At 41.2% G+C, this 26,496-nt stretch overlaps 3 protein-coding genes across 10 annotated transcripts in view; 2 read left to right on the forward strand and 1 right to left on the reverse strand.

The window, feature by feature from the left end:
* Positions 1–3,674, forward strand: part of pde4d (phosphodiesterase 4D, cAMP-specific) — a 141,404-nt gene extending 137,730 nt beyond the window's left edge. For all 6 annotated transcript variants that reach the window (XM_030417584.1, XM_030417589.1, XM_030417585.1 and 3 more), the window contains one exon: positions 58–3,674. In XM_030417584.1, the coding sequence (XP_030273444.1) occupies positions 58–576 (519 nt within the window). In that variant the 3' untranslated portion in view covers positions 577–3,674. The remainder of the gene's footprint in view (positions 1–57) is intronic.
* Positions 3,675–6,180: 2,506 nt separating this feature from the next.
* Positions 6,181–19,060, reverse strand: rab3c (RAB3C, member RAS oncogene family). Of its 2 annotated transcripts, none has more exons than XM_030417590.1 (5): positions 18,917–19,060; positions 16,841–17,065; positions 12,702–12,820; positions 9,155–9,279; positions 6,181–8,627 (listed from the first exon to the last, which is right to left on the reverse strand). In XM_030417590.1, the coding sequence occupies exons 1-5, from the start codon at positions 18,932–18,934 to the stop codon at positions 8,437–8,439; spliced, it is 678 nt and encodes a 225-aa protein (XP_030273450.1). In that variant the 5' UTR covers positions 18,935–19,060; the 3' UTR covers positions 6,181–8,436. The 2 variants fall into 2 exon arrangements, with proteins under 2 accessions (XP_030273450.1, XP_030273451.1); XM_030417591.1 differs by lacking the exon at positions 18,917–19,060 and adding an exon at positions 18,213–18,496.
* Positions 17,689–25,753, forward strand: LOC115581973 (protein N-lysine methyltransferase FAM173A). 2 transcript variants are annotated; one of them, XM_030417593.1, is made up of 7 exons: positions 17,689–17,815; positions 19,314–19,807; positions 21,815–21,994; positions 23,086–23,190; positions 23,614–23,754; positions 23,847–23,897; positions 23,986–25,753. In XM_030417593.1, exons 3-7 carry the CDS (start codon positions 21,827–21,829, stop codon positions 24,169–24,171), a joined length of 651 nt encoding a protein of 216 aa, XP_030273453.1. In that variant the 5' UTR covers positions 17,689–17,815; positions 19,314–19,807; positions 21,815–21,826; the 3' UTR covers positions 24,172–25,753. The 2 variants fall into 2 exon arrangements, with proteins under 2 accessions (XP_030273453.1, XP_030273452.1); XM_030417592.1 differs by lacking the exon at positions 17,689–17,815 and adding an exon at positions 19,110–19,179.
* Positions 25,754–26,496: the final 743 nt, after the last annotated feature.

Genomic DNA, 26,496 nt, shown 5'->3' on the forward strand with positions numbered 1-26,496 from the left:
GTAAGCTGTGCATAGACGCACGCTAAGTGACCTCTTGTCCCTCCGCGCCTCTTACAGGTCGGTTTCATAGACTATATCGTTCACCCTCTGTGGGAGACGTGGGCTGACCTGGTCCACCCGGACGCCCAGGACATCCTGGACACATTGGAGGACAACAGGGAGTGGTACCAAAGCACCATCCCCCAAAGCCCCTCTCCTGCTTTGGACGAGCCTGAAGACGGCACTCGACCCCCGGGAGGGGACAAGTTCCAATTCGAGCTCACCCTGGAGGAGGACGGCGAGTCGGACACTGAGAAAGACAGCGGCAGCCAGCCGGAGGAGGAGGAGGAGGAGGAGGAGGAGGAGGAAGAGGAGGAAAACAGCTGTACTGACTCTAAAACGCTCTGCACGCAGGACTCTGAATCGACAGAGATTCCTCTGGACGAACAGGTGGGGGAGGACGAAGAGGAGGAGGAGGAGGTGGTGGAGGAGGAGGCGGACACACCTTGCTCACAACCGTGTGTCGTGGAGGAAGAGGTAGTAGAGGAAGAGGAGGATGAAGAGGAGGCAGAGGAGGAGAAAACCCCACACACATAGCAGTTTATAGACAGCACCTGATTAACTGTTCTTCTTAGTAATGACAGATGATTATTTATAGAATATTTTTTGGGTTTTGTGGAGTCTGTGTTTTTTATACATCTATGTTTATGGTTCCAAAGCGTGCGCTGCTCTCCACCTTGGCCACTCCTCCCGTCAGCTTTTATCCAAACATGCCCACCGGTACTTCTTCAAGTTTTTTTGCACTCAGGAAAACTCCTTTCCATTCCCGTTTGTACTGAAGTGGTGTGTCTTTATTTCACTTTTACACCTCCCCTGTAAGAAGCTTCTGTTTAGGACACGGATGAGCAGCTTCTCAGGCTGCTCAGTGCCCGTTCACATCACACGTTTCCTTCCCTCCGCTTCGTCTCAGCCTTGCCTGAAAAAAAGTTTTAGCAGTGTTTCTGTGTTTTTATCAAGTGCCCATACTCTACAGAGACATTTATCGGCGTGTTCCATGAGAATCTCCCCCCTCGGTTTAGGTCATTTCCTCCCCACTGCGAATTAGGAGGCGCTTTACGCCGCCGTTCCGCTGGGGGAAAAAAAACCCGACGGGGCGGCGCAGAGATGAAAGCTGCAGCACACTGGGGAGCTTTTCGAGACGCATTTCTGATGTCGGAAGTCTTCCTTGAAAAAACCTGACTGATACAAAGCTCAAATTTTAACAGCCATGATGCTGTCCTAGACCTCTTTAATTTTTGTATCGTACTGTATGTAAGATTCAGATATTTTCTAGAATTTACTTTTGCAATCCTTGGCTTTCTTTTGTTAGCAAAGAAGATCAGAGAACTTTTGGAAAAACCAATGGGGAGAAAAAAAAAATAGTTGTCACAGTGTTCTGAAGGCTGGATTACATTAGGAGCGTTCCGAGGTGTTTGCACTTGCTCCAATAGCATTTATACTACTACTCCCATGCCACTATACTCATGTTTAGTTAGTCCTGTGAGTTGAAGATTTGGAATTGATTCACGACGACTCTTATTTTGGTGAGCGTTTTCACTGGGAAGGAAGCATGAAGCTGCAATCCTTGTGCTTTGCTCTCACTGAAAAAAATGGTTTGTGACACGGATGAAGCCTTTGAATTTTATTATCGTTGCCTGCAGTTCTTTTGAACACATCCTGAGACAATGCAATGCTTTGTAGTTGATACAAAAAGCACCTTTTTTTTTAGAAGCTTGATTAGTGCTCCGAAATATACAGAAATAGTAACAGTGTTAGAAAAAAAAAACTACTGGGGTGATTTTATACCAATGTTCTGAAAGCTTTTATTTTATTGTCCTTTCTTTTTATTTTTCTTGCACACGTCACCAACAGCTGCTCGTTGTCGGCCTCTTCTCTTCTCTTCTGTTTTTTAAGCTTTAGGAGTTTATTTATCATTTAAAGGGTAACTCCACAAATTTTACACAGCACAGGGTGTTTACGGGTCTCGGGGAGTAATGCTCCATATGTGGGGGAAAAAGAGGGTTAGAAAGCTTTTTGTGGCTCCAGTGGAAGCTGCATGTAATCTGAAAAATTGCCTTTAAGTGATGTCACTCAGTTTTGCCGCATTGCATTGTGGTTAACGTAGGCACCAGGTTTGTGAAAAGGCAGTCCACTGCTCTCGACTCCTATGACGCTGTAAGAGTCTTTAAGGAAGAACGCGCAATCAAAATCAAAAATCAAAAAATCAAAATCGATTCAGCAGAACGAGAAATGCCTTTTTGTATTTCACGCATTCTTCTTCCTTTTCAAAACCTGGTGCCTACATTACCCACAATGCAACTTAGCCACTCAATGAAGGCAAATGATCAGAATACACGTAGCGTCCTCTGGAGCCACAAAAAAAGGTTTTTCATGTAGTTGTACTCCACCCAAAGACCTGTAAACACACCTACATGCGTAGAATGAGTGGAATCGCCCTTTTCAGTCATTGTTTAATTTCACCATCACAACATCAAACCCAGTTGCTGTCTTTGTTTTTCGACAAGACAATCAGCACCGTCGTGTAGTCATCAGATAAGACTGTCCTCTACTTAGATACTCTAATGCACTGATATCTCCATATATCACCACTTTATTATGTTTTTAAAACTCGCCAAAACATTCACGAATACTTCGGCTCGAACAGTGCTGTCTCACACCTTCGCCCAGGAGTCTCGTTTCATTCATTTTTTGTTTTTGTTTTTTTTTCACTTTACACCTGATGCTATTATTTATTGGTATATTTTTCTATTTGTTGGTTTTTGCGATATAAAGGTGGTACAGTAAATATTTCACTGTAGCATAGACCACAGTACAGGCTTGCCAGTTACAATACCACAATATACTTTTTATTTTTTTCCCCTCTCTGTGTACATAAAATATAGAAAAATCAACAAATGTAAAAACAAAAAAAACAAAAAAAACACACAAAAACCCACTTGAAATACTGCACACTGCTTTTTTTTAAACAGTGTTTGTTTTGATTATGTGTCATTTTCCAAAACTTTTTATTTAATCTTTCATTTTGTGCCAAGATTTAATTTCTTCTCTCTTGCTCTGTTTTTTTTTTTTTTTTTTTTTCATCCTCACCCGATGCCCTTACCTGTAATAAAAAAAAAGATTTTCTGGTTTTATCGCTGTTTACAAACATATATTTATTGTGCTGTATATAATATATAATTATTAATGTTATTACTATCATAATGCCGTTTGTTGTAAATGGTTGATTCTTATCATCCCTTTTGGTGATGGTGTGGCTGTATTACGTACCTCTTGTTGAGAGAATGTTTATTACACATGAGCTTCAGTGTAAAAATGATCCATCGACATGTCGCTTATATCTGAGAACTAGCTCAGTGAAGAGAGGGGGGAAAGCCAAATTGTTTTTTAAAAAGAAACTGTTCCTTGGCCCATGGGCTGTGCCTTAAATTCAATGCATGTCATTTACTTTTAGCCTTTTTTTTGGTTTCCTAGATTATTTTCTAGTTCTCTTTTGCTGCATTAGTGAATCTTTTGGCTCGGGTTACCCTGATCTCCTGTTGTGAATTTCGAAAAAAAAAAAAAAAAAATGTTGCCTTTTTACTATCACAGCCAAACACAAGTTGCTCTATCGGGAAAAAAAACCAACAAAAAAAAAACAAAAAAACATGGCACTGGAAAACATTGTCTGCAGAGATTCAGGTCAACCACAAGTCATAGATTTACTTACTTGAGTGATGTGTGGCCTATAGCCGGATGTCCAAGAGTCGTTTATGCCGTAGACCCGGTCGCAGCGGCTCGCATCTTCTGTACGCCCTGCCACTACGCTCAAAGGTGTGACACAACCGCTCAGATGTAAATGATGTTGGGGAGCGACTTTGCCGAGTTGCAGCAGCATCGTCCGCGCATCCTTGCGGTTGTGTCACGGCTTGCAAACACTGAATGGGGTGCGACGGGGGGAGCGTGCAGTTGCCGCTCGACCGCGGCCTGCGAAGCACAGAGGCTTTGAGACACATCTGCATGTTCAGCCACTGCTGCATTAATTATGGCTGAAACACTGACGGTGTGTTGCTTATCTATGCTCGGCCCACACTTCCACTCACATTACTTGCAATATCCAAAACCACTGACATTTCTCTACCTGGTAAGGAGAAGGGGTTTTAGTATATTTCTGTAGTGAAGGGTGGGGTTGGGGGGGTTGGGAGGGGTGGGATAGGGGTCTTGGGTGAGTGCATCATTGTCCCGAAACAGGGACTCTTCTTTTGACACACATACTGTAGATTCTAAACAGCCCTGGACCAATGGAAACAGTGGGTTCTTTTCTCATTATGTGTTCTATTTTTTATGGTATGAAAGGAAAAACACAAACTGTAACTTAAAAAAAGGTCTTCAGGACAATTATTTTTTGGGTTATGTCTTTAGAATGCCAACTTGTCTGGAAGTTTCACAAGACAATTAAAAATGTTATTTTAATGGATTCCTTGTTAATTGCAGTTTATTGGATAGCACTGTAGATCATACAACTTTATGTAAAAAACAAACAAAAAAAGAATGAAAAAAAAAAGTTTTTATATGCAATGGATTAAATAAAAGCATGGGTTGATTCTGCCTACTCACTGGTTTCTTGTTGTCATTGTTTCAGATGGCTACACAGTGTGAGATGGAGGCGCTGTGCATTTGCTGATGATGGAGATCACAGCCTGAGAGCTAACACACATCCTGCAAACACTTTATGTGTCAGTAATTCCACACAGACAAATCAAATCAAATCAAATCAATTTTATTTATATAGCCCAAAATCACAATCACATTGCCTCAGTGGTAGCCCACTGAGGCAATGTGATTGTGATTTTGGGCTATATAAATAAAATTGATTTAATAACAGACTGCTTTAGGTGGAAGATGTGTCTCAAACCAATGCCAGTAGGTGAGGTGTGCAGTTTACAGAGCTCTGTGTCTTCATATAGCGTTTATTAATTGATTTCCTTTACTTCAAACATGTTAAAGAACTAACACAAAACAAGAATAACAATCAAATTAACTGATTAAATAATAGGAAAAAGTAAACATTTATTCCTTCACCGTCTCCAGTGCTCATTGCTTCATTTATATCTTTATACATACAAATGTATCGACAATTTATAAACAATTATCGAAATGATATTTACAACCTAAAAATTGGTAACATTTTTTACAATAATTATAATTAATGGTAAATTCAGTTAACTAAACTTTAGTTAATAGTCATTTCAAGGTTAATGGAAAATGAAATGCTTTATAAAGCCTATATTAAGTAAATGTAAAGGTTAATAATCATCAGCTGCAACTTTATAATGGCCATCCAAATAATGTTTATAGCTACACAGTATTTATGAACACTTTCCAAAGAGTTATCAACATCAGCCGCGACATTACAATAAACAGTTGCTTACTCAGTGGTTTATAAAGCAATTCATTGTGTCAACAGTGAAATAACTATTAAGTAATGTTTAATTAACTGTAAACATAGCATCAATTAACGACGGTTATTATAAAGTGTTACCTAAATGTCACAACATGTCAGTAAAATTAACTTTGGCTGGAGTTTAAACTAAGCTCCCCGTGATTCCTTTACCTCTTGAAAATATTTTTTTGTCGCTCCTCTTTGTACTTACTGCTTCTTACAAAGATGTCCATTTTTTAATTCTTTAGCATTAGCCGCCCAGCGAACAGTTATCACCCCGACAGCAGCTGCTGTACATGAATACTTGTATTTTGTAAATAGCTGTCATATTATTGAAAATTTGATTACTGATGCATTTTAACATGTATTATGTATATGTATTGGTGGGTTCATATGCATCAAGTAATCAAGTTATGTAAATAAATTGAGTTAAAACTACAATATTTGCCTCTGATATGTACTGAAGTATAAATATAACGTAGCATTAAATGTCAGTAATCAAGAAAAGTTGAGTCCCACATTCCACAACCCCCACCAGCTGTGACATGTTGGCGCAGGCATAGCTCTCCAACACTAGGTGGTGCACACGTCCTAGAAATGATCCAAGGTGCCTGAGCAGCACTGACAGTAGAGACACCAGGTCTCAGTTAGAGGGCAGCAGCCACCAGATCCCCCCATCATGCTTCAGTCCAGTCAGCAGAGAGCGAGAGAAAACACAGACGCCCACTGATAGAATCTGATTTATTTCCTATAATCTCAAAAACATATTATTTCTTACTTTGCTTGCACTCTGAGAAACAAATATATTCAGTTATATCAGAAGTCATACTGTTTCTAGGATGAGATTTTGACCAGAATGACGGTTTGGGCATCTGAACTGCCGCATATATCTACTCCTCTATTAAATGAATGGCTATTTGTGTTAAATGATATCATCACACACATACACAGATACACACGCACAGAGCACGTGTGCACACATATGAGCAGGGTCTTTGAACCAGTTTGTGTGTTTACCTTTGTCTGTGAATTACAACAGTACGGCATATGGCGTGGACTAAGTTATCCCCCCTGACTATCGTTCACAATAACACTGCATTTTGACATGATAACACAAGTTCAATCAACACCCAACAGTTAGCAGGAACAGCATATAGTACGTGAATACATTTGTACAAAAGGTATACACAAACAATACACTATATTACGTAATTTGTCTGTTCAATACGGCAGGTAGACACACACACCCACCCACCCACACACACACACACACAAACACACACACACACGAAATCACACACTCAGTGGCTGCAACCATGCGCACACTCCTTTTTTCAGAGATTGTTCATCGGTTTCCGGAGCCATTCCCAAACATACTGCAGATAGAGTGGTCGTACTCAGGGACGGGAGGAAACTATGTACAGGGTTTCATTCATAAAATATTGCACTTATTGGCCCATTGCATCTCACGGCGAGTGCCGTGACAATGCTCCTAAAATCTGTAACACAGAGTGATATATATATACACTATCTCATTATATAAATCTACATAGATAAGTCAGGAGTGACTTCATGCAATTTTTTGGAGCTTTTATTCAACTATGCAACAAAGAACTGACGATGCTGGAGGGACTGTAAAGTTTGGCACATCATTTTTTTTTTATATATATATATATAAACTGCAGAACTGAAAGGCTATCGTGATTTTTTAAAAACATGTTTCATACTATATGGACTTAAGTTATTATCATTAAGACCACTACAGTACTGTATATGCTGCCCAGTTTAAACTACTGTATGTCTATGATGAGATTTGTCCTTCTGAAGGGATTTAATATCGTAGCACGAACATGGATTTTTAGCATGCTGACTCAAAAGTTAAACAATATCTATATATATATGGCTGTTTTATTCCATGCCAGAGCTAATCAGGTGTTTTTGTTAATTACACTGAACTGTGCCTTGTCAGTGTGAGACTTTATTTAGCGAAGTTGTTGTTTGGTTGGTTTTATCTTTAGACAAAACAGAACATGTAATTGACCTTTTTTTTTTGTTGTTGTTGGCGGCATGCTCGTCGCATCAAACTATAAAGGGTCATCTGAGAGGCTAAGCACATAGAAATAGTTGCTTTTAAGATTTAACAGGTATACTTATCAGAGAAATCACACATCTACAGACAGCAAAAAACGTGGAACAGTACTCACATCAACATTATACGTACTGGATTCATTCCGAAAGTAAGCATGACAGAGGAACTTACAGAGGCCGTGTTGGAGATGCTGAAAGGCCACTTTTTTATCCAAGGTAGATGATTTTTTTCCTTTTTTTTTGTTGAGATGACTAAGTTGCACTCGTTTGCGACTTAAGACTCACACTCATGCAAACCCACGCGCACTTACTATACAATCACACCACAGCCACACACACTCATTACACGAAAGAAAGCCGCTACATCCTATAGTGCACTAAATCATAGATTTGGCAGCTTTAGGAGACAGAATAATCCTATAAAAGGAAAATACATACCGTACAAAAAACAAGAATAAAAGAATCATTAAAGCACTCACTGACTCTATCCCTCATTTCATAATTATTCTAGGTCTTAAAGATTTTAAAGGTCTTAAGGATTAACTGTACATCATGACTATGGACTATTTCAAGCCTTATCAAATATACTTGGTTTATAACCGTACTAACTAGCTAAAGAATGAGAATATGGTGTCTCTATGATATCTAGATATCCTGTAATGTTACACATTTTACAATAGCCATTTCTCTTTTTCTGGTTATTTGCTCTTGATATAAGGTGATAAAGTTGAGAGATAACGACTGGATTTTGTAATTCTACCACTAAACGGGGTTTGAACTGTAGTCCAGAGAAAGCAGCACTAGAAGGAGTGATAACGCTGAGGAAGGACACGACTCTACCACCTTACGGGACCTGCGCTGCCCTCCCCTTCCCCTCCTGACATCAGTCACTAACAGTTGCATCCGGGCTGCTGGAGGGGCGGAGCGGTGTCTGTGAGTTTGGCAGTGGGAGCTCCTGTGGTGACGGCCGGATCACTGTCCAAGCTCTCGGACATCTTGTCGCAAATAAGGTCAACGAGACGTTCGAAGGTCTGCTTCACATTGATGTTGTCCTTGGCGCTGGTCTCGAAGAACTCAAAGCCTTGGGAAGAGGAAGAGCAGGTAACGTGAAGTGACAGGGCTGACCAGAGACAACGAGCAAATGATGAATATTCATGATTTCATTTTTAAGAGAAGCTTTGACAGTCATTTTTGCTGTTCAAAGTTTAAAAACAAAGCTGCTTTTACATTTCTGGTGGTATCCCAAATGTAGAGATGGTTTTCAGAAGAATTATCTCCTACATTTTGAAAATCTTTCATGCAAAACTGGAAGAAAATGCTATTTTCAGCCTCTCAAATATGGAGATTTCCTGCTTTTATCTGTGTTATAACATATGAAACTGAATGGGTCAAAACAAGACATCACGTTGAACTCTGAGTAACTTTGAGAAAGATGGACATCTTTTATATATGTTTACTGACATCCTATAGACCAAACGGTCATTCAGATCATCTATAAAAAAGATTGTTGGTTGCAGCCATACACAAAAGCAAACACAAGTACTAGCAAGTCACAAAAACACCATCCAACTGAAATTACATAAGGACGAATATTGGTCAAAGACTTACCCAACTGTTCTGCCAGCAGTCTGCCACTATCCACTGACACCACCCTCTCCTCTTCCATGTCACACTTATTTCCAGCCAGCACCACCTGTGCGTTATCCCACGAGTAGGTTTTTATTTGGGTTGACCTAATTAGAAAACAATTAGATATAATTAGAAACAAATACCAAAAAAATAAATTAAAAAACAACAATCAAAAAGAAAATAAAAAATGCTGTTGCTGCGTTCTGGAGAAGCTTGTCGGAGTGGTTTTTGTGCCACTTTTTGTTGGACAGGAAATGAACGTGAAAGATGGCAGGAGCAAAGGACGACATGTAAAGCTGGTTCGCCATTTGGACCGGTCGTGAACAGTGATTGCATAACCGTGGGATTGGCATGGTTTTATATTTGAGTCACTGATGGCAGCAGTGGAAATTGGGTCAATTCAGCAAGGACTGAAAAACATGCAATCACTTTTTTCTCAGATAGGTTATTATTTCCTATTTTTGAGCCGTTAGATAATGATATTTGTCATACTGTCCTTCAAAATTGTAAATAATGACTATACAGAAGATGCTCATCTTGCAAATGTGTAATTTAGCTAGGTTGTTGGGCAAATTACAGGATAACTTCCTTATTTTTACACATTAGAGTATGTTTACAGGTCTTTGGGAGTGCCACCGCATATGTGGAAAAAATAGGATAAAGACTTTTGTGGCTCCAGGCGACACTACATGTAATCTGATAAATTACCTCCAGTGATGACACTCAGTGGCTCAGTTGCATTGAGGGTAATGTTGACACCAAGCTTTTAAAAACATTAGTCTACTTTTTTCAACATATGCAGTAGTACCCCCTGAGAGGGTCAGCCGTGCTGGGGGCGTTGCTGAGGGTATTGGCTGTATAGTTGTGACACCACAACCTTACGGAGGTTCTGACAGCGTTTAAAAGGTATATTTTACATTTCTCCGATTAAAGGAAATCTCACTTTCTGCAATATGGGACCTTTAATGTGTTTCCCTTAATGTTATATTGTCATAATGTTTTGTAATGTATGTTACATGTGCATGAGAATGATTTAATATTACTACATTTCTTTGCAACTTGAATGGTAGGAGAAATATACTACTGACTATATCTAACTATACTGTATATAAAGTCATTACCACTATGTTTTATTAAGTTTTTTTTTACTATGACCCATTAAAGACAAATGACTACATTAAGGAGGCAAAACGTGGGAAAGAATTGTGGCTACTCTTGACAAAGACAAAGTTTATGATTTTACACACTTAATATGTTTTTAATTATTTGACAAAGCTGATTATCTTTTAAAAACACACTATAAAAAAGGTTGTTTGACATCCATTTAAATGTAAAGAAGAAATGTTGCTGTATGCGCTGCAGCCTCATACTTTGACCGATTTGAACATTGGATTTGTTCTTAGCTCAGCCAGGACTTTATGTGCTGTGAAGGAAATCATAAAATTAACTATGTGAGCATTAAAGGTTAGCAAATCATTTACACCATGAGCCATGTTTACTGTTCCTGCAAAACAACCATTTCAACATTTACAAGAAATGTAATGTGAGCTTACAGAGAGGCGCTAGCGCTGCTTTAACTTCAAAAAAAGCATTTCAAGAGGGATTTTAGGGAACAAATATCTCCTGTGGTGTTGCTGTATGACTAAAAGTAGGCCAGCTATCATACCACAGGCTGTAAGCAGTAGTGAGAGAGAGAGCCAGTAAGAAAGAGAGGAAGAAACAACGACTCCAAAAGAGAGAGAAGGAGAGAGAACAGCATGATGTTGGCACTCCTCCTCCCTTCTGTCCAGTTCTGACTTGTTATAACAGTTCAGATGTGGGTCAGTTCGAAACCAGCTGCTGATTCACTGAGAAAAAAAACTATTGGGTTTGTATCTCGTCTAACAGAGCTGCATACTCAGGCAATGAAGAGTCTGTATTCATACACAGTGATTTTAAAACAATTTGGCCTCTGGAGGAGAGAGGACAGGTGATAAAGGAAAGTAAATGCTGTAATAAAATCGCTTAATTAGCGTGTTATCGTTTAAGTCCAACATTTTATTGCAGCGTTACATTATTTCCCTGTTTTGTCTCTGTCACGGGCAGGAAATGAGCACGTCACAAAGCTTAATTCAGGCACAGTCGGGGGAAAGGAGCCGTTGCCATGGCAACCCCCTCTTTTTTTTTTCTCCTACAACCTTGTCACAAGGAACCAGGAGAAAGAGAAAGTGGAATTAAAGCCGGTGGCAAAGGCAAGAGAGGAAAGAATAGTGGTTATATGAAGGGTGTTTTAAAAAAAAAAAAAGGAGGCTCTTTCTTTGTGTACGACTGACTGACTGATTTGTGCACAGTCTGCTAAGTAAGCTCACAGGTAACTCTCCGGGATCGTCGCTGCCAGTGACACACTTGGCTCCATTAATTAAGACACCCATCACAGACAGCGCTCAGACTGCAGTATTCCATCAAAGTGTCAGACCGGCCTTAAAAGAATAATAGGTGTGTCTGGCGCCGACCCCTCTTTAGAAGGAGGATGTGTTTCCTGCCGTATAATGATGGTAAATGTATTCCAACACAAATCAGGTTGATAATGTGGAGCATTTTAACATAACGCATCCTAATAAGGTTCTCTTTTGTTAAATGCAGCTGCTTGGGCCTGGACGGATGCTTCCTCAAGCAGCTGTCAAGCACTGCTAGCTAAGTGATGCAGGCTAAGCAGACACTGGCCTTAATAGCGATTGTCACAGTCCTAGAAGGGTGCAAGCCACATGCACATGCCAACTGCAAAACTACACCACTGTCTATGTCAAGTCTGTGTGAGACATATCATCATTTTCGTTGCGTTAGACATCAAGAGACGATTTGATTCTCCCTCTCGAGAAAATGCTCATTCTGTGCACCCGTAATCTCTTGGGCTGGCTGAGAGAGATAACTGTGCAGGGCAGCAGGGTGTAACTTAAATGGAGGGTGACATTTTCTCACCACAACACCTGCAGAGAGTCGGGTTGTAAGGAGAAAGATCAGCAAGTTGTAAATCAAAGCACGCAATTAGCTCTAGAGCTGAGACTCAAGGCTTTCCTGGCTGTTTGCGCTGATGATGACGCAATCACTTTTCTGGAGCAAGAATCGGAACCCAGAAACCTGGTTTCTGCAGCCAATTGAACGTCCCCTCCCAAGTCCGGTTTTAGACATGAAGAATCATCATCATAAATCACCGACATTTGGGCCCTGGCTGCTGTTCAGCCTCCAGACGCTTGCATGACTCATGAATGGACGAGAGCCATGACCTTGACAAGTTTTCCTTGGGAGCCTGACGGAGATACAAGAATACACGCTACGTAACAAGACAGCCAAATATTAGAGCGAGAGGAATATACTGTCGCTGTCCGGAGTAAACCGTTTACCTTTGGAGATTTGTATCAGAAGAAGGAAAAACCATGTGCAATGTCAAGAGTGCAGGACATCAAATTATTGCATTAAAGCCACAAAAAGGAAGCGGTTTTTGACGTGTGGATATGGTCATACAAAAAGTGTCAAAACAGTAACTCACCAATCCTGCACAGCGCCGAAGGACTCCTCGTTGGTGATGTCGTACATGAGGATGAAGCCCATGGCCCCGCGGTAGTAGGCTGTGGTGATGGTCCTGTAGCGCTCCTGGCCTGCTGTGTCCTACACGCAGACAACATGATTTAGCATCTCTGTTAGCCGCCTGACTGCACTGTGAGGCTCAGCCACACTGACATGACCCTGCACAGCACATGCAAGTGGGAAGTGAGCAGACATGTGCATTATTAATATGCAGCTATTTTTACATACCATGCTGCAATCGAGGGAGCTACATTTCGGAAGATCTACATTTGCTTAGGGCTACGTTTATTGTGTCCATGAGGTCGAAACAATCATAATGCTAATCGCCTCGCTGGCTTTGCATCGATGAGGTTGCCCGAAACAGCGATTCAGTTCTGGCTGAGGTGATTGATCCTTTCCCCCGCCTCAATAAAATAATTGCTCAGCTGTGTTGAACACTTGGCGGTGCGGTATTCAGAGCTCAGCTTATGGCATGCATTTTTTAGAAAAAGGGGGGGGGATGGATGATTAAAGCCACGAGGAACTGCTTGCTGTTCATGATAAGGCTGAACAAATTGCTCACAGGCCGAGCAAGCCAGTGATTATACAGTGCTCGAGGAGCAGAACATTGTACACAGACTGCCCTGGAAACAAGCGTCGCTGTAGCTTCTGCTACCAGATGTCAATGAAAAGGCTAATGGATCCCAATTCAGACAGATGAAGCTCTTGTACAGTGAGTGGTTCCACGAGGAAGAGATATGTGAGCTGTTGTGTTTGTTTGAGCTTGTTCCCTCAAAGTACCCGCCCTGAAAATTGTGTAGATAAGTTACATAATAATAAATACCTAAAGACGTCCCTCATGTTTGCACTGTCTGTTTACTTCACTGTTGTTCCACCCACAACAAGTGTGTTTGCAGCCTTCCCTGAATCATGATGGAGGACTTCTGGATGCTCCACTTGGCTCTTGTTAAACAGACGCCCGACAGGCTGCACTGGATTGTATTTGCCACATTGTATTGGGTTTTTTTTGCTCTCTATCAGTCTGCACATGGTTGCAACAGTGTGCCAGTTATGGCCAGAGGACAGCTCTGACCTTCACTTCACAGGGACAGAGCTCACATTCTGCCAAGCTCTCTCACACACACACCCCACACACACACACTAACACCACGCCTAGGACCTTTTGTCAGATATTGCATGTGAACGTGTGCATTTTTAATGTCAGCAGTGGGTGTTTGTTGTTGTAACAGCATCTTTTATGGGCTGACATTCAGAACAAACTAACAGAAGGTGATGACGATGTTTCACTGGATTTATTTACTGTGGATACGCCAAGTCATGATAAAGTATTTACAATTAATCTGAATTCTGTTTTAACCTACAGTCTGAGACGTTTCAGTATCCTATTGATTCTTGCCTGCGTGCTTGAAAATGACCTTTGCATTTCCAGGCTATTTTAGAGAGCAGCTTTGCTTATTCCCTGTTAAAAAAGACAGAAAAAAATGCTGACCCCTGCGAATTGGAGCTCCTTGAAAAGCTTCGCTTGTAGTCTTGCAGCTCACCAGAAATCAATCCAAGAAGCTGACTACTTCAAGTAGAGCGGAGGCCGACACTCGCCTCAACTCTTCTTCATTCAGTAAAGTGAAAATCAGGGTTTTCACGAGATTCGTCTTGGCAGCGCTCGGCGGTGTGTTTCCATTCACTTCAGCCAAATATGACAACAGGGGACGACTCTGAGATGCATTCTGACACTTTTATCTCTCCACAGATTAATGGTGCGACTACCACAATGACATTAGCCAATAGCCATCACCTTAAATGGCCACTTATGGTACTGTAAGTCTCAGCTCTCTTTGCGCCTAATTAAAACGGACAGGCCAATTATGTGGATGCAAAGACAATCCTTTTTTTTCTCTGAATATGCTTCCCTTTGCTAATGATGAAAACACATTACCCCGATTAGCCAGCCATTTGACTGTTCAAATTCGGTTTTCACATCCTGCCGGCACACTTCTTCTTTGGTTCTTTATATGATTAGCAAAAACCAAATGTCTGGGGATGGCTAATTGCTGCAAAAGACAACTATTATGACAAGAGAGAGCAAAGCCTCTGAAGGAAACTTGGCATATGGTGTGGTACAGAAAGGAAGGAGGAAAGAGAGAGAGATGGCGATGGGAAAAGAAGGTGATATAAATCTAGAGAGCGAGAAAAACTTTTACATACGTGTCTCCTCACTGTCTCAAAGGTATTCTGATACAAACTGCTTCCACAGCTCACATGAACTCCTAATTAAAACAGCCTCAGACATCCTTCGGTTTCCAACACATTCTGAGGAAGGTGTTGCTTCTGTGTTTCTTCCCCGCTGTGTGCCAAACTAACACTTACTAGTCTCCTGTCAGTGATGTTGAGACTTCCATCTGTCTCCAAACCAAGACGACACAATACAACCTCTCCTGAAGCTTTCTGCAATTAATTAAGCACGCTGCTGAAGCGCTACTTGTTTTCATCCAGGAACAAAGAACTGAACATGTTTTTTGTTGCAAATTGAGACGCTGAAATTGAAACACTGACATTATATTATGGCCGATGGGATGGTGAAAAACATTGCTTCATAAGTGAAATAGTCCTTTATCTGAATTGAAAAATAGAAGAAAAAAAATGGAAAATAGGACTGGGCGATACAGCCTTAAAATAAAATTGTGTTATTTTTAAACAAATACCTCAATATCAATGTTGCAACAACATTGCAGAGATCACATGGTGGCCATTTTCCTCTGACATCACGCTCAGGGTGGGAGACTTAAATGTTATACCTATATAGTGGTATAAATTAAAGGAATCTGAGAAAGTGCTATCATTTCACCTCTTCCCAGTTGATCGGCAACTGAAAAGGCAATGAAATCTGGAGGGACATTGGGACGTAGTTCAAAGTAATACAACATTTGATAACCCATTAGCTTCCGTTCGAGAAGAACTAACGAAAGCATTCAACCACTTCCAAGCTAATATTACCTTTTGACAGTGTTAGCACACATAATAAAAGGAGAGGAAAAGCATTATCCATCATTCTTAAATATCAGCGGACATCGTGGACACATTCTGAGCCTGAAAGTGAAAGTGGTTGAATGCTAATGTTAGCTTATGTGTAATAAGCGGTGAAATAATAAGTTCATGACTAACAATGTAACACACCAACATAAAGTGATCCCAGCGTTTAAGCTTCCCACCGTGAGCGTGATGTTAGAGGGAAAATGGTGAATATGGTCTGTGAGATATTTTATGAAATAATCATCAGTAATGTGGATATAGTGACTAAGAGAAGATACATCATTTTACTGTAAAGCAGTCTTTAAAACCAGGAAAAAAAAGCAACACTTATGTCATATTATGATTTAACAATAATGATATAATGTCGATATTTTGTCCAGCCCAAGCACAAATGGTGAAATGAGTAGTATTAGCTTACATGCTTCTACATGCATAACACGATGCAAAGTATCTTGGTAAAAAGAGACATGTAAAGGTAAGTATGTCCCCGCATAACAAGCAAGCGTGATCTGTCCCAAGTGCTCAAACCATGACAAATGAATGCAAAGGTGATCCTGTGTGCGCAGGTCTCTGCTAAGCACAGAGCTCCTGTCACGGTCCTCGAAACATATTGATCAGCAGAGAAAGACAGGGGCAGAGGTCGGGGGGGAAAGTGGGCTCTGGGCATAGACTGACAGCCTTTCACAGACAGGAGTCAATCTGCAGGAACGCAAAGACGAGTCGAACAAGAGAGACAAGGGGGGCAGGGCAACTCTGAAGAGCCCCTTCCCCCTTAGAGCTTAGGTAGTCCTCCAGGAGCACTTGGAGGACAACAGAAAAATGATTTCTTTTAGTGTTTCAACATGCAAATGCTGTGGAATTAGGGGAATTAAATGTGAATGTGTGCATGATTGGCATGACAGAAGGAACATGGACGGGAAACCTAAAAGAAGTTTGTTGTTCGGTGCTGCTTTGTACTCTATTCTCCATTTTTAGGTTATGTAGAAACTCTATATGGAGTCTGGCTTTGTAAGCAGAGGGATTTCTAGGCTCACTTCTACATGTTTAATGCTCGCAGATGTTAATATTTCATACCCAGATCTGCAGTTTAATCCTCTTGTCGTTCTTGTACACGGTCTTCACTTTGAAGTCGATGCCCACCGTGCTGACGAAGGCCGAGGTGAAGGCGTCGTCGGCGTAGCGGAACAGGAAAGACGTTTTGCCCACGCTGCTGTTGCCGATGATCAGCAGCTTGAACATGTAGTCAAAGTTCTGGTCCCCTCCCTCCCCCTTCCCCTTCACGTCCTGAGTGGCAGCCATCTGAAATAAACAACAAAAGATTGCTTGAGGCACTTCACCTTGAATTAATGTGAGGCTGTACAGAGCCGCGACGCACAGAGAATGTGGAGCGTCTACAACAAATAAAAAGCAGATTATTTGTTTTGAAAACTTTCTAATTGATGTTGGCACAGGGTCCAGGAAATTAAAGGATCGAAGAAAAGAGCTAATAGTACAAAAGTACTGTACAAGCTTGTTGAACAGGCCACAGATCAGAGGTGACAGAAGGCTGTGTCAGGCAAACCAGCATGACCAACACAGCAAGCTGTTGTATTGATTGAGTATTAGATAAGCAGGGTTTTTAATACGCTGAGCTTTGAAAATTACTCATTTAATTAAAGTAAAATGATTATTATTGATTATTATTGACGTTAAACACAATTATAATACAGTAGTTTTCTGTGCCGGGGCGAAATACTGTTTTAAATTCTCGAAAAATACATGTCAAACTTAACTATTTGGTGTCATATTTTACATCCACGTGCTTATTTTACCAATTCTGTGTGTGATGATTTTATTTTAGGGTTAGGCTACATTTGGAAAAAACTGAATGCAGTCGAGTTAAGTCATCCTCCATATTAAAAACTACAGCCCACAAAAGGAGGTATGGTAGAAATGAATCTCCACCTCAACAACATACACTGAGCATATTTATTTTCCTGTACAAACCAGCGACCCAAGAGGACAAGAGTGCTACCAAGACGACAAGAGCGCAGTCATCCCTGCTTCAAGGTGAATGTTTTGACAAAGCCACTGCGCTTTAATGCCAAACATGGACAGCCTATAGCTCTCTCTCTCTCTCTGTCTCTCTCTCTCTCTTTGTGGCTGCTATATAAAGAAAGAAAGATGCCGGACCTCCATCCTGCACAGCCTGCACCGGGTTTCTGTTCGCTTCCGTGTATGGAAAAAAAAAAAAAAAAAGGCAGAATTTGCAAGGACACCGCTTTCCGAAAAATATCAGTGCAATGCTGGCACACACACACACACACGCCGTGATAGCAGCAGTCGAGCTAAATAAACCACACGATGTTAGACGCTAGTTAAATGTTATAGACGAGCGATTGTTGGGCAGGGAGGTCATTTCATCCACAGAACTATTAATAAATGAACGGACGTTGTGTGAACAAACCTGTTTTTGAAGGCCTCGGCTCTTTATCTGTATCTGCCCCTGTTCTGCAGAATAGGGATACTATTTCTCTCTCTCTCTCTTTCTTCCTTCCTTTCTTTTCTTTTTTAAAATAATTGTGTCTAGCGCAGGCGTCGGTTTCCTTCCCCCCTCTGTGTCTCTGTGTGTCTCTCTCTGGAGCGCCGACCAGTTTCAGCACCTGGGAGCTGTCCCCTCTCCGCGTCGGATGTGGCACGCGCCCCTGAGCTGGCTCGCGTGAGATGAGCACGAGCAAAAAAAAAAAAAAAAAGAAAAAGAAAAAAGGGGAAAGAGTGTTTCGTGCGTGTCTCTGACGTCACCGAATGCTGGTGCTGGCGGTGGTGGCCTAAACGAAGACGGGGGTTGTAGTTTTTTGGCCGGTGGAAGAGCGGAGGCGAAACGAGGAGGTGCGACTACATTACCCAGCATGCGGCGCGTCGCATCTGCCAACAGCTGTGCGATTTAATGAGGAAGCGTAGGGGGAAAAAAACCTTCTTTTAGTTCGGCTTTCTTTTTTTTTAATTTAAAGAAAGAAAAAAAATATCAATCTTCCATCGCTCATCGCTCTATAAGAGAATTCTATAAAAACTAAAATGTGTTTTACCCCTGAAATCTTAAAATCTCAATCTGATGTGATGTTATTGATGCTCTCCCAATCTCTTTTATAATACAAAAATAACGCAGCTTACCTTCCCATACAGATCCATTTTTAGCCTCAGTGATATCTCTCTACTCCAGGAGCTATAATAAACTCCCAGCTGGACAGCATAATCTTTTCTTTTTTTTTCCCCTCAGGAAGCAAATATAATGGCCTCTCCTTTTTTGCGTCACTCTCGGGTCGGGTCTTGCAGCCGTCCCCCCGCCCATCCATCCACCCACCCACCCATCCATCCATCCATGCATCCAGCCCAGCTTCAGAGAGCAGGCGGCTGAGCAAATAAGAAAGGCCTGAGTATGTGTGTGTGTGCGCTGATGAATATTATTATCATGTACCTTTCAATGGAAGCAAGTGGCGGAAGTGAATAAAAAAAAGGGCATCTTTTGCAATTATAATCACCTCGGCTTCCTCTTTTTTTCTTTTTCCAGGCGGATTATGGGAGCTGCATAATTAATGCGAGAGGTGCCAAATGACAAACTGCGGAAGTGAGGGCTGCAAGGGGCTCATTTTTCCTGTTTGCCCTCTATTACTCATCTTACTGAAGCCGGCGGTGCTCAGAATAATCCACCGTGCGCTAGGAGCAGGCAAGCGCAGCTCCAGACACAACACACATTATATAAACCCGATTCAAGATGGGGGGCACAGGCACAGCCTAGATACGAGCTGAGGCTCACGCTGCCATGAGTCTGGTATCAGCCAGTTTGGGCAGCTATTTGATAGGACGTGTGTGGAGTTATAGGCGGGATATGGTGCTGACTGACCGCCCTTTGACTGGAGGATCCGTGTGTATGTGTGTGTTTGTGTTTGTGGGTGTGTGCGCAGCAGCAGACGAAGGTAGGCTGCACAAACACGCCCGTCTCTACAGATCGCTGTTATAACTTCATACAGAGCAGCAGACTTTATGCGTGCATCTCTCTCCTGAGTAAGTTTCTCACCCGTTCGTTCATTCACTTCATATTTAGCACCGATTTTTCACGTGCAGAATCAGAAGATCCAAAATATCGGTTGTTTGAAGACTGCTTTGGAATAATAGTACGTGTAAAAGTGGCGGATCTCCTCTTTAACATAAATGTTGTTGTAGTTTGATGAGCGAAGGTGTAATTTCTGATGATTTCAGGACACGAGCGTGGTAAACAAAAACTTTTTCTAGATGTTTCTGCACGAGCAGAGGTCGCGGTGGCTCCATCTGCTGTTGGGAAAAGGTGCAGCCATGTGGTGAATGATTAACAAGGCAATATGGGCAGGAATCAAATCAGTGTTGCGACATGTTGATCTTGAACTTGAGCTGTATCTGTTTACAAAGGAAGACTTTACTTTTTAGTTGTTTTTATTCTAGGCAAGCTCGCCCTGTTTTCCAAAATAAAATTCAACAGCTCCAAATATTCAGGTGACAACTACAGTTTATGTATGTGCTGTTTATTACACCCTCAAATTTTTATTCCAAATATAAAAATGACAATTGACAGGCTGGATTATTTGATTTCAGCTTATGTGTTGGCAAATAAATGCAAACAACAAATTGCATTGCAGATATACAAAAGTGTGTTAATCCACTGTCAAAACATCTAATAATCTTATAATCACACTGAATAGCTTGTGTCAGTATATCTTTGTAATTTTTATCCCTAAACAATATTACATTTTCCCCCCAAAATGTGTCGATTTAAAGATTTAATATGTAACATTTCCACATCAAAAGGAGCACTTTGTAACATGTGGCCCGTATTTTAGTTTAAAACATTAAAAAAAATGAGCTCACATTATTGTCAGAGTGTGAGGAAAAACCTGCAAGTTCACATTATGCCAAACATGTCCGTGTTGCGTTGCAGAGATGTACTGAAGTTAGCATGCTAGCCCGCTAGCGCCCAGCCTGTCCTGTCTCGCTCTTTGTAGTGAAAGCTGGCAGATATTATGCTAGCTGTTAGCTTAATGAATGAGCAAAATTAACCCACAAAATGTCAAGAAATGAATTCAAGTTTCTCTCTCTTTTACCAAACTAAGACGAGCTACTTGGCTTGTTAACTCACCGTAGAACACGCTTTATTCAAACCCGACATACGCTAAGTAAAACTCACCTGAACAGTCTTTGGCCGTCGTTGTACAGTCATCCCACAGTGTTCTGGTTTGGTTGAAATAAACCCTCAATTTACAGAGTGAGTTGTGAAAATATTCCAGCTCTACACTCTGTTTTCACTCCACTTCTGACACCCAACTTTCTTTCGCTGTCCCGCAAACTCTAGCTAGCTCTTCCTAGCAAGCAAAGAGCGGCAGTTGATGGTTTCTTTGGTGACATGCTACTCATTACACCATCGAAATGACTAGACCTTTGTTATATTTTGTTCGGTATCCCAAATGTTATGGTCACCAAGGTAACTGTACGTTTCATTTCAGCGCCTGGTAATCCAAGGTCTAGGCAAACATCAGATAATGTTTGAGTCTTTCTAGCAGCGGCGGTTGCTGCAGACTGTCATTGTGTGAGACCGTTAGCCGCTCAAATGAAACACTGTGATTAAGATGATTTTTATTTCTATTTCTTTTTAGCTGACTAAAAACAAATTGTATGTTGTGTATGAGCTCATCCATACGTCCTTCACTGTTTTTCATGAATGTAGCTAGGTAGCCGTTGACGTCACCGCTCCCAACATGTTTGTTGGTATTTTGTGGTATTTCGTAGTATATCATACGGAAGAACAGTGCGGTCGTCAGTTTCTTTTCTTTTTTTTTAATTTTGATTTACAGCTGTATTGTTAACTAATTTAAAAAAATTATTTCATATCAATATCAGTCTTGACCTCTATAATCCAGTATTGGTTATGTATGTTAGTGTGTGTTCTGGAGCTCTTCAGACATATTTCCTTACAGAATAGGAACATTTTGTACAGGCTGCAGTGGTATCTTTCCTCCTCTGCTGTTTTTTTAACCACACTAGTGACAGTTCACAATGGAGGACACCATTGAGGTGATTCTTCAAGACCACAGTCGGGTTCTTTCGACCGACAGACCCCACCCTGCCTTCTCGGCCTGCCTGGGAGCCCTGCTCACAGGCGTGTACGGAGTCTGGAGCCTGTTTGCTACCCCTGGCTTCCGCAGAGTCCCCTGGAGACTCAAGGTGCTTGATATTACCTGTCTATTTTTTTTTTTTTTTTTTTTTACCCGCCTGCTTTGCCATCTTTCAAATATCAGATGCTGCATGTGTGTATGTGTGAAATCGAAGAAAAAGAAGCCGACGCGTAGTATGACTTGCACATTAACGATAATTTGCTTATTTTGGAGCGTAGCGCTCCGTGCGAGCGACAAATGTGGGAAAAGAAGAAAACGGTAAGTCTGTAACGGTGATTATGTTTATACGGAGAGCAGCCCCGTCTTCTGCAGTGTGTAATCTGAAGTGTGTTTGGTGCAGGGAGCTATTTTTATGACATAATGGATCATGTGCTTGTTTTTTCTTCTTCAGTGTCAGTACAGAATGAACAAGGGAACATGAGAACGAGGAGCAGATTATGAGTTAGGTTAGGTAACAATGAAGATGAGTACAGGCTGCTCCGTGACAAATCTGCATATTTTTGTGCATTTTAAGCCTAAACAAGCGGTTTTAAAGCTAATTCTAATACTATAATCAAAATGTGATTGCTTCTGCCCTTATTGTTGTCCTGTATTCACGATGCTCTGTCTTGTTTTGTTCTATTCTCAGCAACAACAAGCACAAAAACACGTTATGCTCAAAAGTGGAATTTTACGTGATCGCAAATTAAACCCGCTCTACCCTCAGCTAAAGAAAGAGGCCTGCTTTATGTTTCACTCGGAGCAGACGTTATCGAAAAGGCTCCACTGACAGCGAGGATGATATCAGATTCAAGGTTATAGTCGGCGCTTGGACAACTCGACTGCTGTGAGCAGAGGTGGACTTGATATGAAGCCCATCCAGAGAAGTTTATACATGAAAAATAAGAAACGTGTGTCTCCGTAGGCTTTTTTATTGGAGCGCCACGCTTATTAGACCAGCTGCAGATTTATTACCTTTGCCAAGGAGGTTATATTAGCTCGTAATTCTCTCTCTACTGTAGAATTTAATAACGACTTATCAACAAGGAAGACAAATTAAAGAGCGCTAATTGACCAACTTGATAGCTAGGCAGCCTTTGGATAAGGAAAATACAGCTTGCTAATTGTATTGACTCACTGTATGTTTGCATTGTGGCCCAGGTTCCGTATCTGCCGTCCAGTAAAGATCAGACTCTGAACATTATGAAGCTGCTTGAAGGACGAACAGGTCGCTTAGCAGATCTGGGATCTGGAGATGGAAGAGTGGTAAGTGGGCTCAGCCAGTGACTGTGTTTGACGGAAAAGAGTTTGAAACTGTGTTTTAATTGTGCAGTGTGAAAGAAATGGACATTTTGACGGACCCTAGCCTTTTGACGGCTTAATACCTGCTTTTGTCGCCACAAAACCACGTACCCTGGTTTTGTGGCGACAAAAGCAGGTATTAAGCCAAAATATGCCAAAACGTTCCCTTTTTGTTACTAAACCTAACCGCTGCATTAGCACAGCGTTGACACAACTTTGCAGAAACGTACATTGACAGCATTTATTCTGGTGACAGAGCACATCCGACGGCTTTTCATGATTTTAAATTCCTCGTGTTTTAGTTTGTCGTGTGTGCTTCTGTGTTTGTGATTCTTAAATGAGACGGTGTGATTGTATTTCACATCACCAGGTGTGATGTTTTTGCAGGTGTTTGCAGCCTCTTCCGCTGGTTTCCGGTGCACCGGCTTTGAGATTAACTCCATTTTGTTGACCTATGCCAGGAGCAAAGCCCACTGGAGAGGAGTGCCCTCTGGCCAGGCGACCTTTGTGAACAAAGATTTCTGGAAGGTTGGACCCCCCCCCCCCCAAAAAAAAAGATGTCTTTTATTGATCCTGATCAGACTTGTGATATCATGTGTTTGTCTTTCCTTCTTTTACAGACTGATTTATCTGCGTACAACAATGTGACAGCCTTCCTTGCTCCAGGAGTGGTTGGTAGCTTCTTTTTAAGTCATCCTGCACAGCAAACACGGCATTTCAAGCGACTCACTTTTCACTCTTTTTCTGATTGGTTGACAGATGGCAGTGCTGGGTGAGAAGCTGTTGAAAGAGCTTCCCGATGATGCGCGTGTCATCGCTTGTCGTTTTCCTTTCCCCGACTGGCCGCAACAGTCGTCTGCCGGCTCCGGTCTCGACCAGACTTTCGCTTATGACATGAGCAGCGTGCGTTCACACTTGAGAAAAGAACCAAACACAGCTGTGTGATAAGTCACAGTCAACGGTTAATGTTGTTTCACAGCACTTGTCGTTCTCTACGGCAATAAAGCCCTCAGAGGCGGGTTATTAAAATGTGATATTTAAAGGAATGCCATGTAGAAAAAAGAAATCTTAGCAGGTAATCACTGAGACACTTCGGAGAAATCAATTGACGATCCCTGTGAAAGACTTCATTGAACGCCGGGAGGATGCGAGGGGCCGTGACTAAGGATGATGTCAGGATGACATCACTTCGCCCCTGCGGTGTTTGTCCAAACTATTAACTACCAGAACAGAACAGAACAGACCTCTGAAAGCAAATTGCTGTCACTCCTGTTCCTGTTTAGTAAATACCATCATGCACTCCCATCTAGCCTGCCATGGCCTCGGTGGTAACTCTTTATATTAGTGGGCACATATTAAACACAACCTAATTGCTTATTAATATGCATACCAGTAGCATATTGGTTGTTTATTAGTCCTTACTAAGCACCAATTAATGCCTTATTCTGCAGGACCATAATCTACAACAGCTCGGCCATTAATTCACAAGACCTCGCTGTAGAAAGAGGAACTTATTCTGCATTAGAAAGACTTTATTTTGAGTTGTGTGCACACTGTTAACACTTGTTTTATGTTTTGTTATATAACAACGGAAGTGTTACTATGGGAGAATAGCTAAGAGGCCAGCACTGAGATAAGCAGTAATAAGGGAATTGAGGGAAAACTCTAAATGTCCCAGAATAAGGTCGTGCAGAATAAGGCAATACTATGTGTTTTATAGTGACTCATACAGAGACAACGTGCTACTAATGTGCTTAAAAATAACTAACTGATGGTTCATATGTACCTGAATATAAAGTTTTAATACAATTTCACTTCCACACCGACACTAATAAACCTGTATAGCCGCAGGGTTCGTGCGGTCAGTGTTCTTTGGATGTGATTGAAAAGCTTTTTGTCCCAGTAGTCGGGGGTGTTATTAGATTTTGTATGTTCTGTTTACTTGTGTTTATTCCAAAAAGAGAAAATTATGTGAATGGATGTTCCTCCAGCTCAAGGCCATTCTGAGATTCGTTTCTGTCCGTCTCCCAGACAGCTATTGAGGCTTTCGCACGCGGGTGTTTATATCTCGTGTGCAGCTTCTTCACAGGTGGTGTATAATGATCTGTTTTACCTGACTCGTGAGGGTCTTGTGGAAAATGTCACTGGGTAGAGAAAGAAGCACTTTCATCTGAGAGCCGTGGTTATATAAGTAACCGTCTGTCTGTTTGTGTGTTTGTTGACAGACAAATTTGCTGGGATATTTGACAATTTGCTAATGAACAAGTCATTCGTTTTTGGTTTTGTGTCAATATCCGAGTTTATTAAAGGCATATTTGTCATCTTTTGTTTGTAAAAACGCCAAGTAAAGTTCATTGTTGAGTCTCAAATTTTAGGTCGTCAAATACTGAATCACCGACGCTGGAAAGCGTCCACAACACAGTAAAACAGACGACATATGACCAATGTATCCAACCTGCTCAAAAACGTATGCCAATGAACTGAATTATTTGTTGCAATTAAATATAAATCAAACCAAAAACTTCAACATGTCTCTTTATTTCTTCTCAATCAAAGATCGACAAGGACAAGAAAAAGCTAAGAAAATGAACACAGACAAGTCATTCAAGTCATCAGGTATCAAGTCATTAACTAGTCATGAGTCATTCTAAGTCTAAGATGATTTTCAAGTCATGCAGACAGTGATTTCAGTCAGCTCGAGTCTAAGTCACGAACACTTGAGTCCACTAACACCATTCAGGCAGAAGGCAGCTCTGTGTAGACGCAGACAGCCAACACACGGCTCGTGGGTCATAAGTGAAGACTGAGAGATGATTATTTGAGAATCTGTTGTTGTTTTTTTAGGGAAATCGTGGACCTTTAACATTGCAAGTGCAGCATTTCCACAAACACTCATGAATGATAATCTAGTGCTGATTTTCATCTGGACACAGTCAGATACAGATGGGGACAGAAAGTTGTTAAGACAGCGTATTTGAGGGACTGTGAGCTAAATTTGGAGAGTTTGGCTCTCACTTAAACTTTCTTACCGTGGCACCTGAAGTGAACAGGAGGGTGACATTGTGCATTATTTGGAATTTTATTAATCCCGAAGGAAATTCATGGGCGAGAGAATTCTCCAAAATATGGTCACATCAGAGTGAAACACAAAACCTCAATAGGCTATCAACAAAGAGTGTTGATATCAGTGCCTAATAGGAAATAAAATAAGATAAATTTATGAAATTAATTCAATATAAAAGGCAGAATATACCATGATACTGAGAAGTG

Source organism: Sparus aurata, chromosome 5 (assembly GCF_900880675.1).
Source record: "Sparus aurata chromosome 5, fSpaAur1.1, whole genome shotgun sequence".
In the NCBI taxonomy this organism is placed as follows: Eukaryota; Metazoa; Chordata; class Actinopteri; order Spariformes; family Sparidae; genus Sparus; species Sparus aurata.

Coding starts and splice junctions, on each gene's coding strand:
- rab3c (XM_030417590.1), bottom strand. Junction 9,280..12,701: donor TTCGGCGCTGTGCAGGATTG/GTGAGTTACTGT, acceptor TTTTCTAATTAG/GTCAACCCAAATAAAAACCT. Junction 8,628..9,154: donor ACTGCTGGCAGAACAGTTGG/GTAAGTCTTTGA, acceptor CCTCTTCCCAAG/GCTTTGAGTTCTTCGAGACC.
- LOC115581973 (XM_030417593.1), top strand. CDS start 21,827: ATGGAGGACACCATTGAGGTGATTCTTCAAGACCACAGTCGGGTTCTT. Junction 21,995..23,085: donor GAGTCCCCTGGAGACTCAAG/GTGCTTGATATT, acceptor ATTGTGGCCCAG/GTTCCGTATCTGCCGTCCAG. Junction 23,898..23,985: donor CCTTCCTTGCTCCAGGAGTG/GTTGGTAGCTTC, acceptor ATTGGTTGACAG/ATGGCAGTGCTGGGTGAGAA.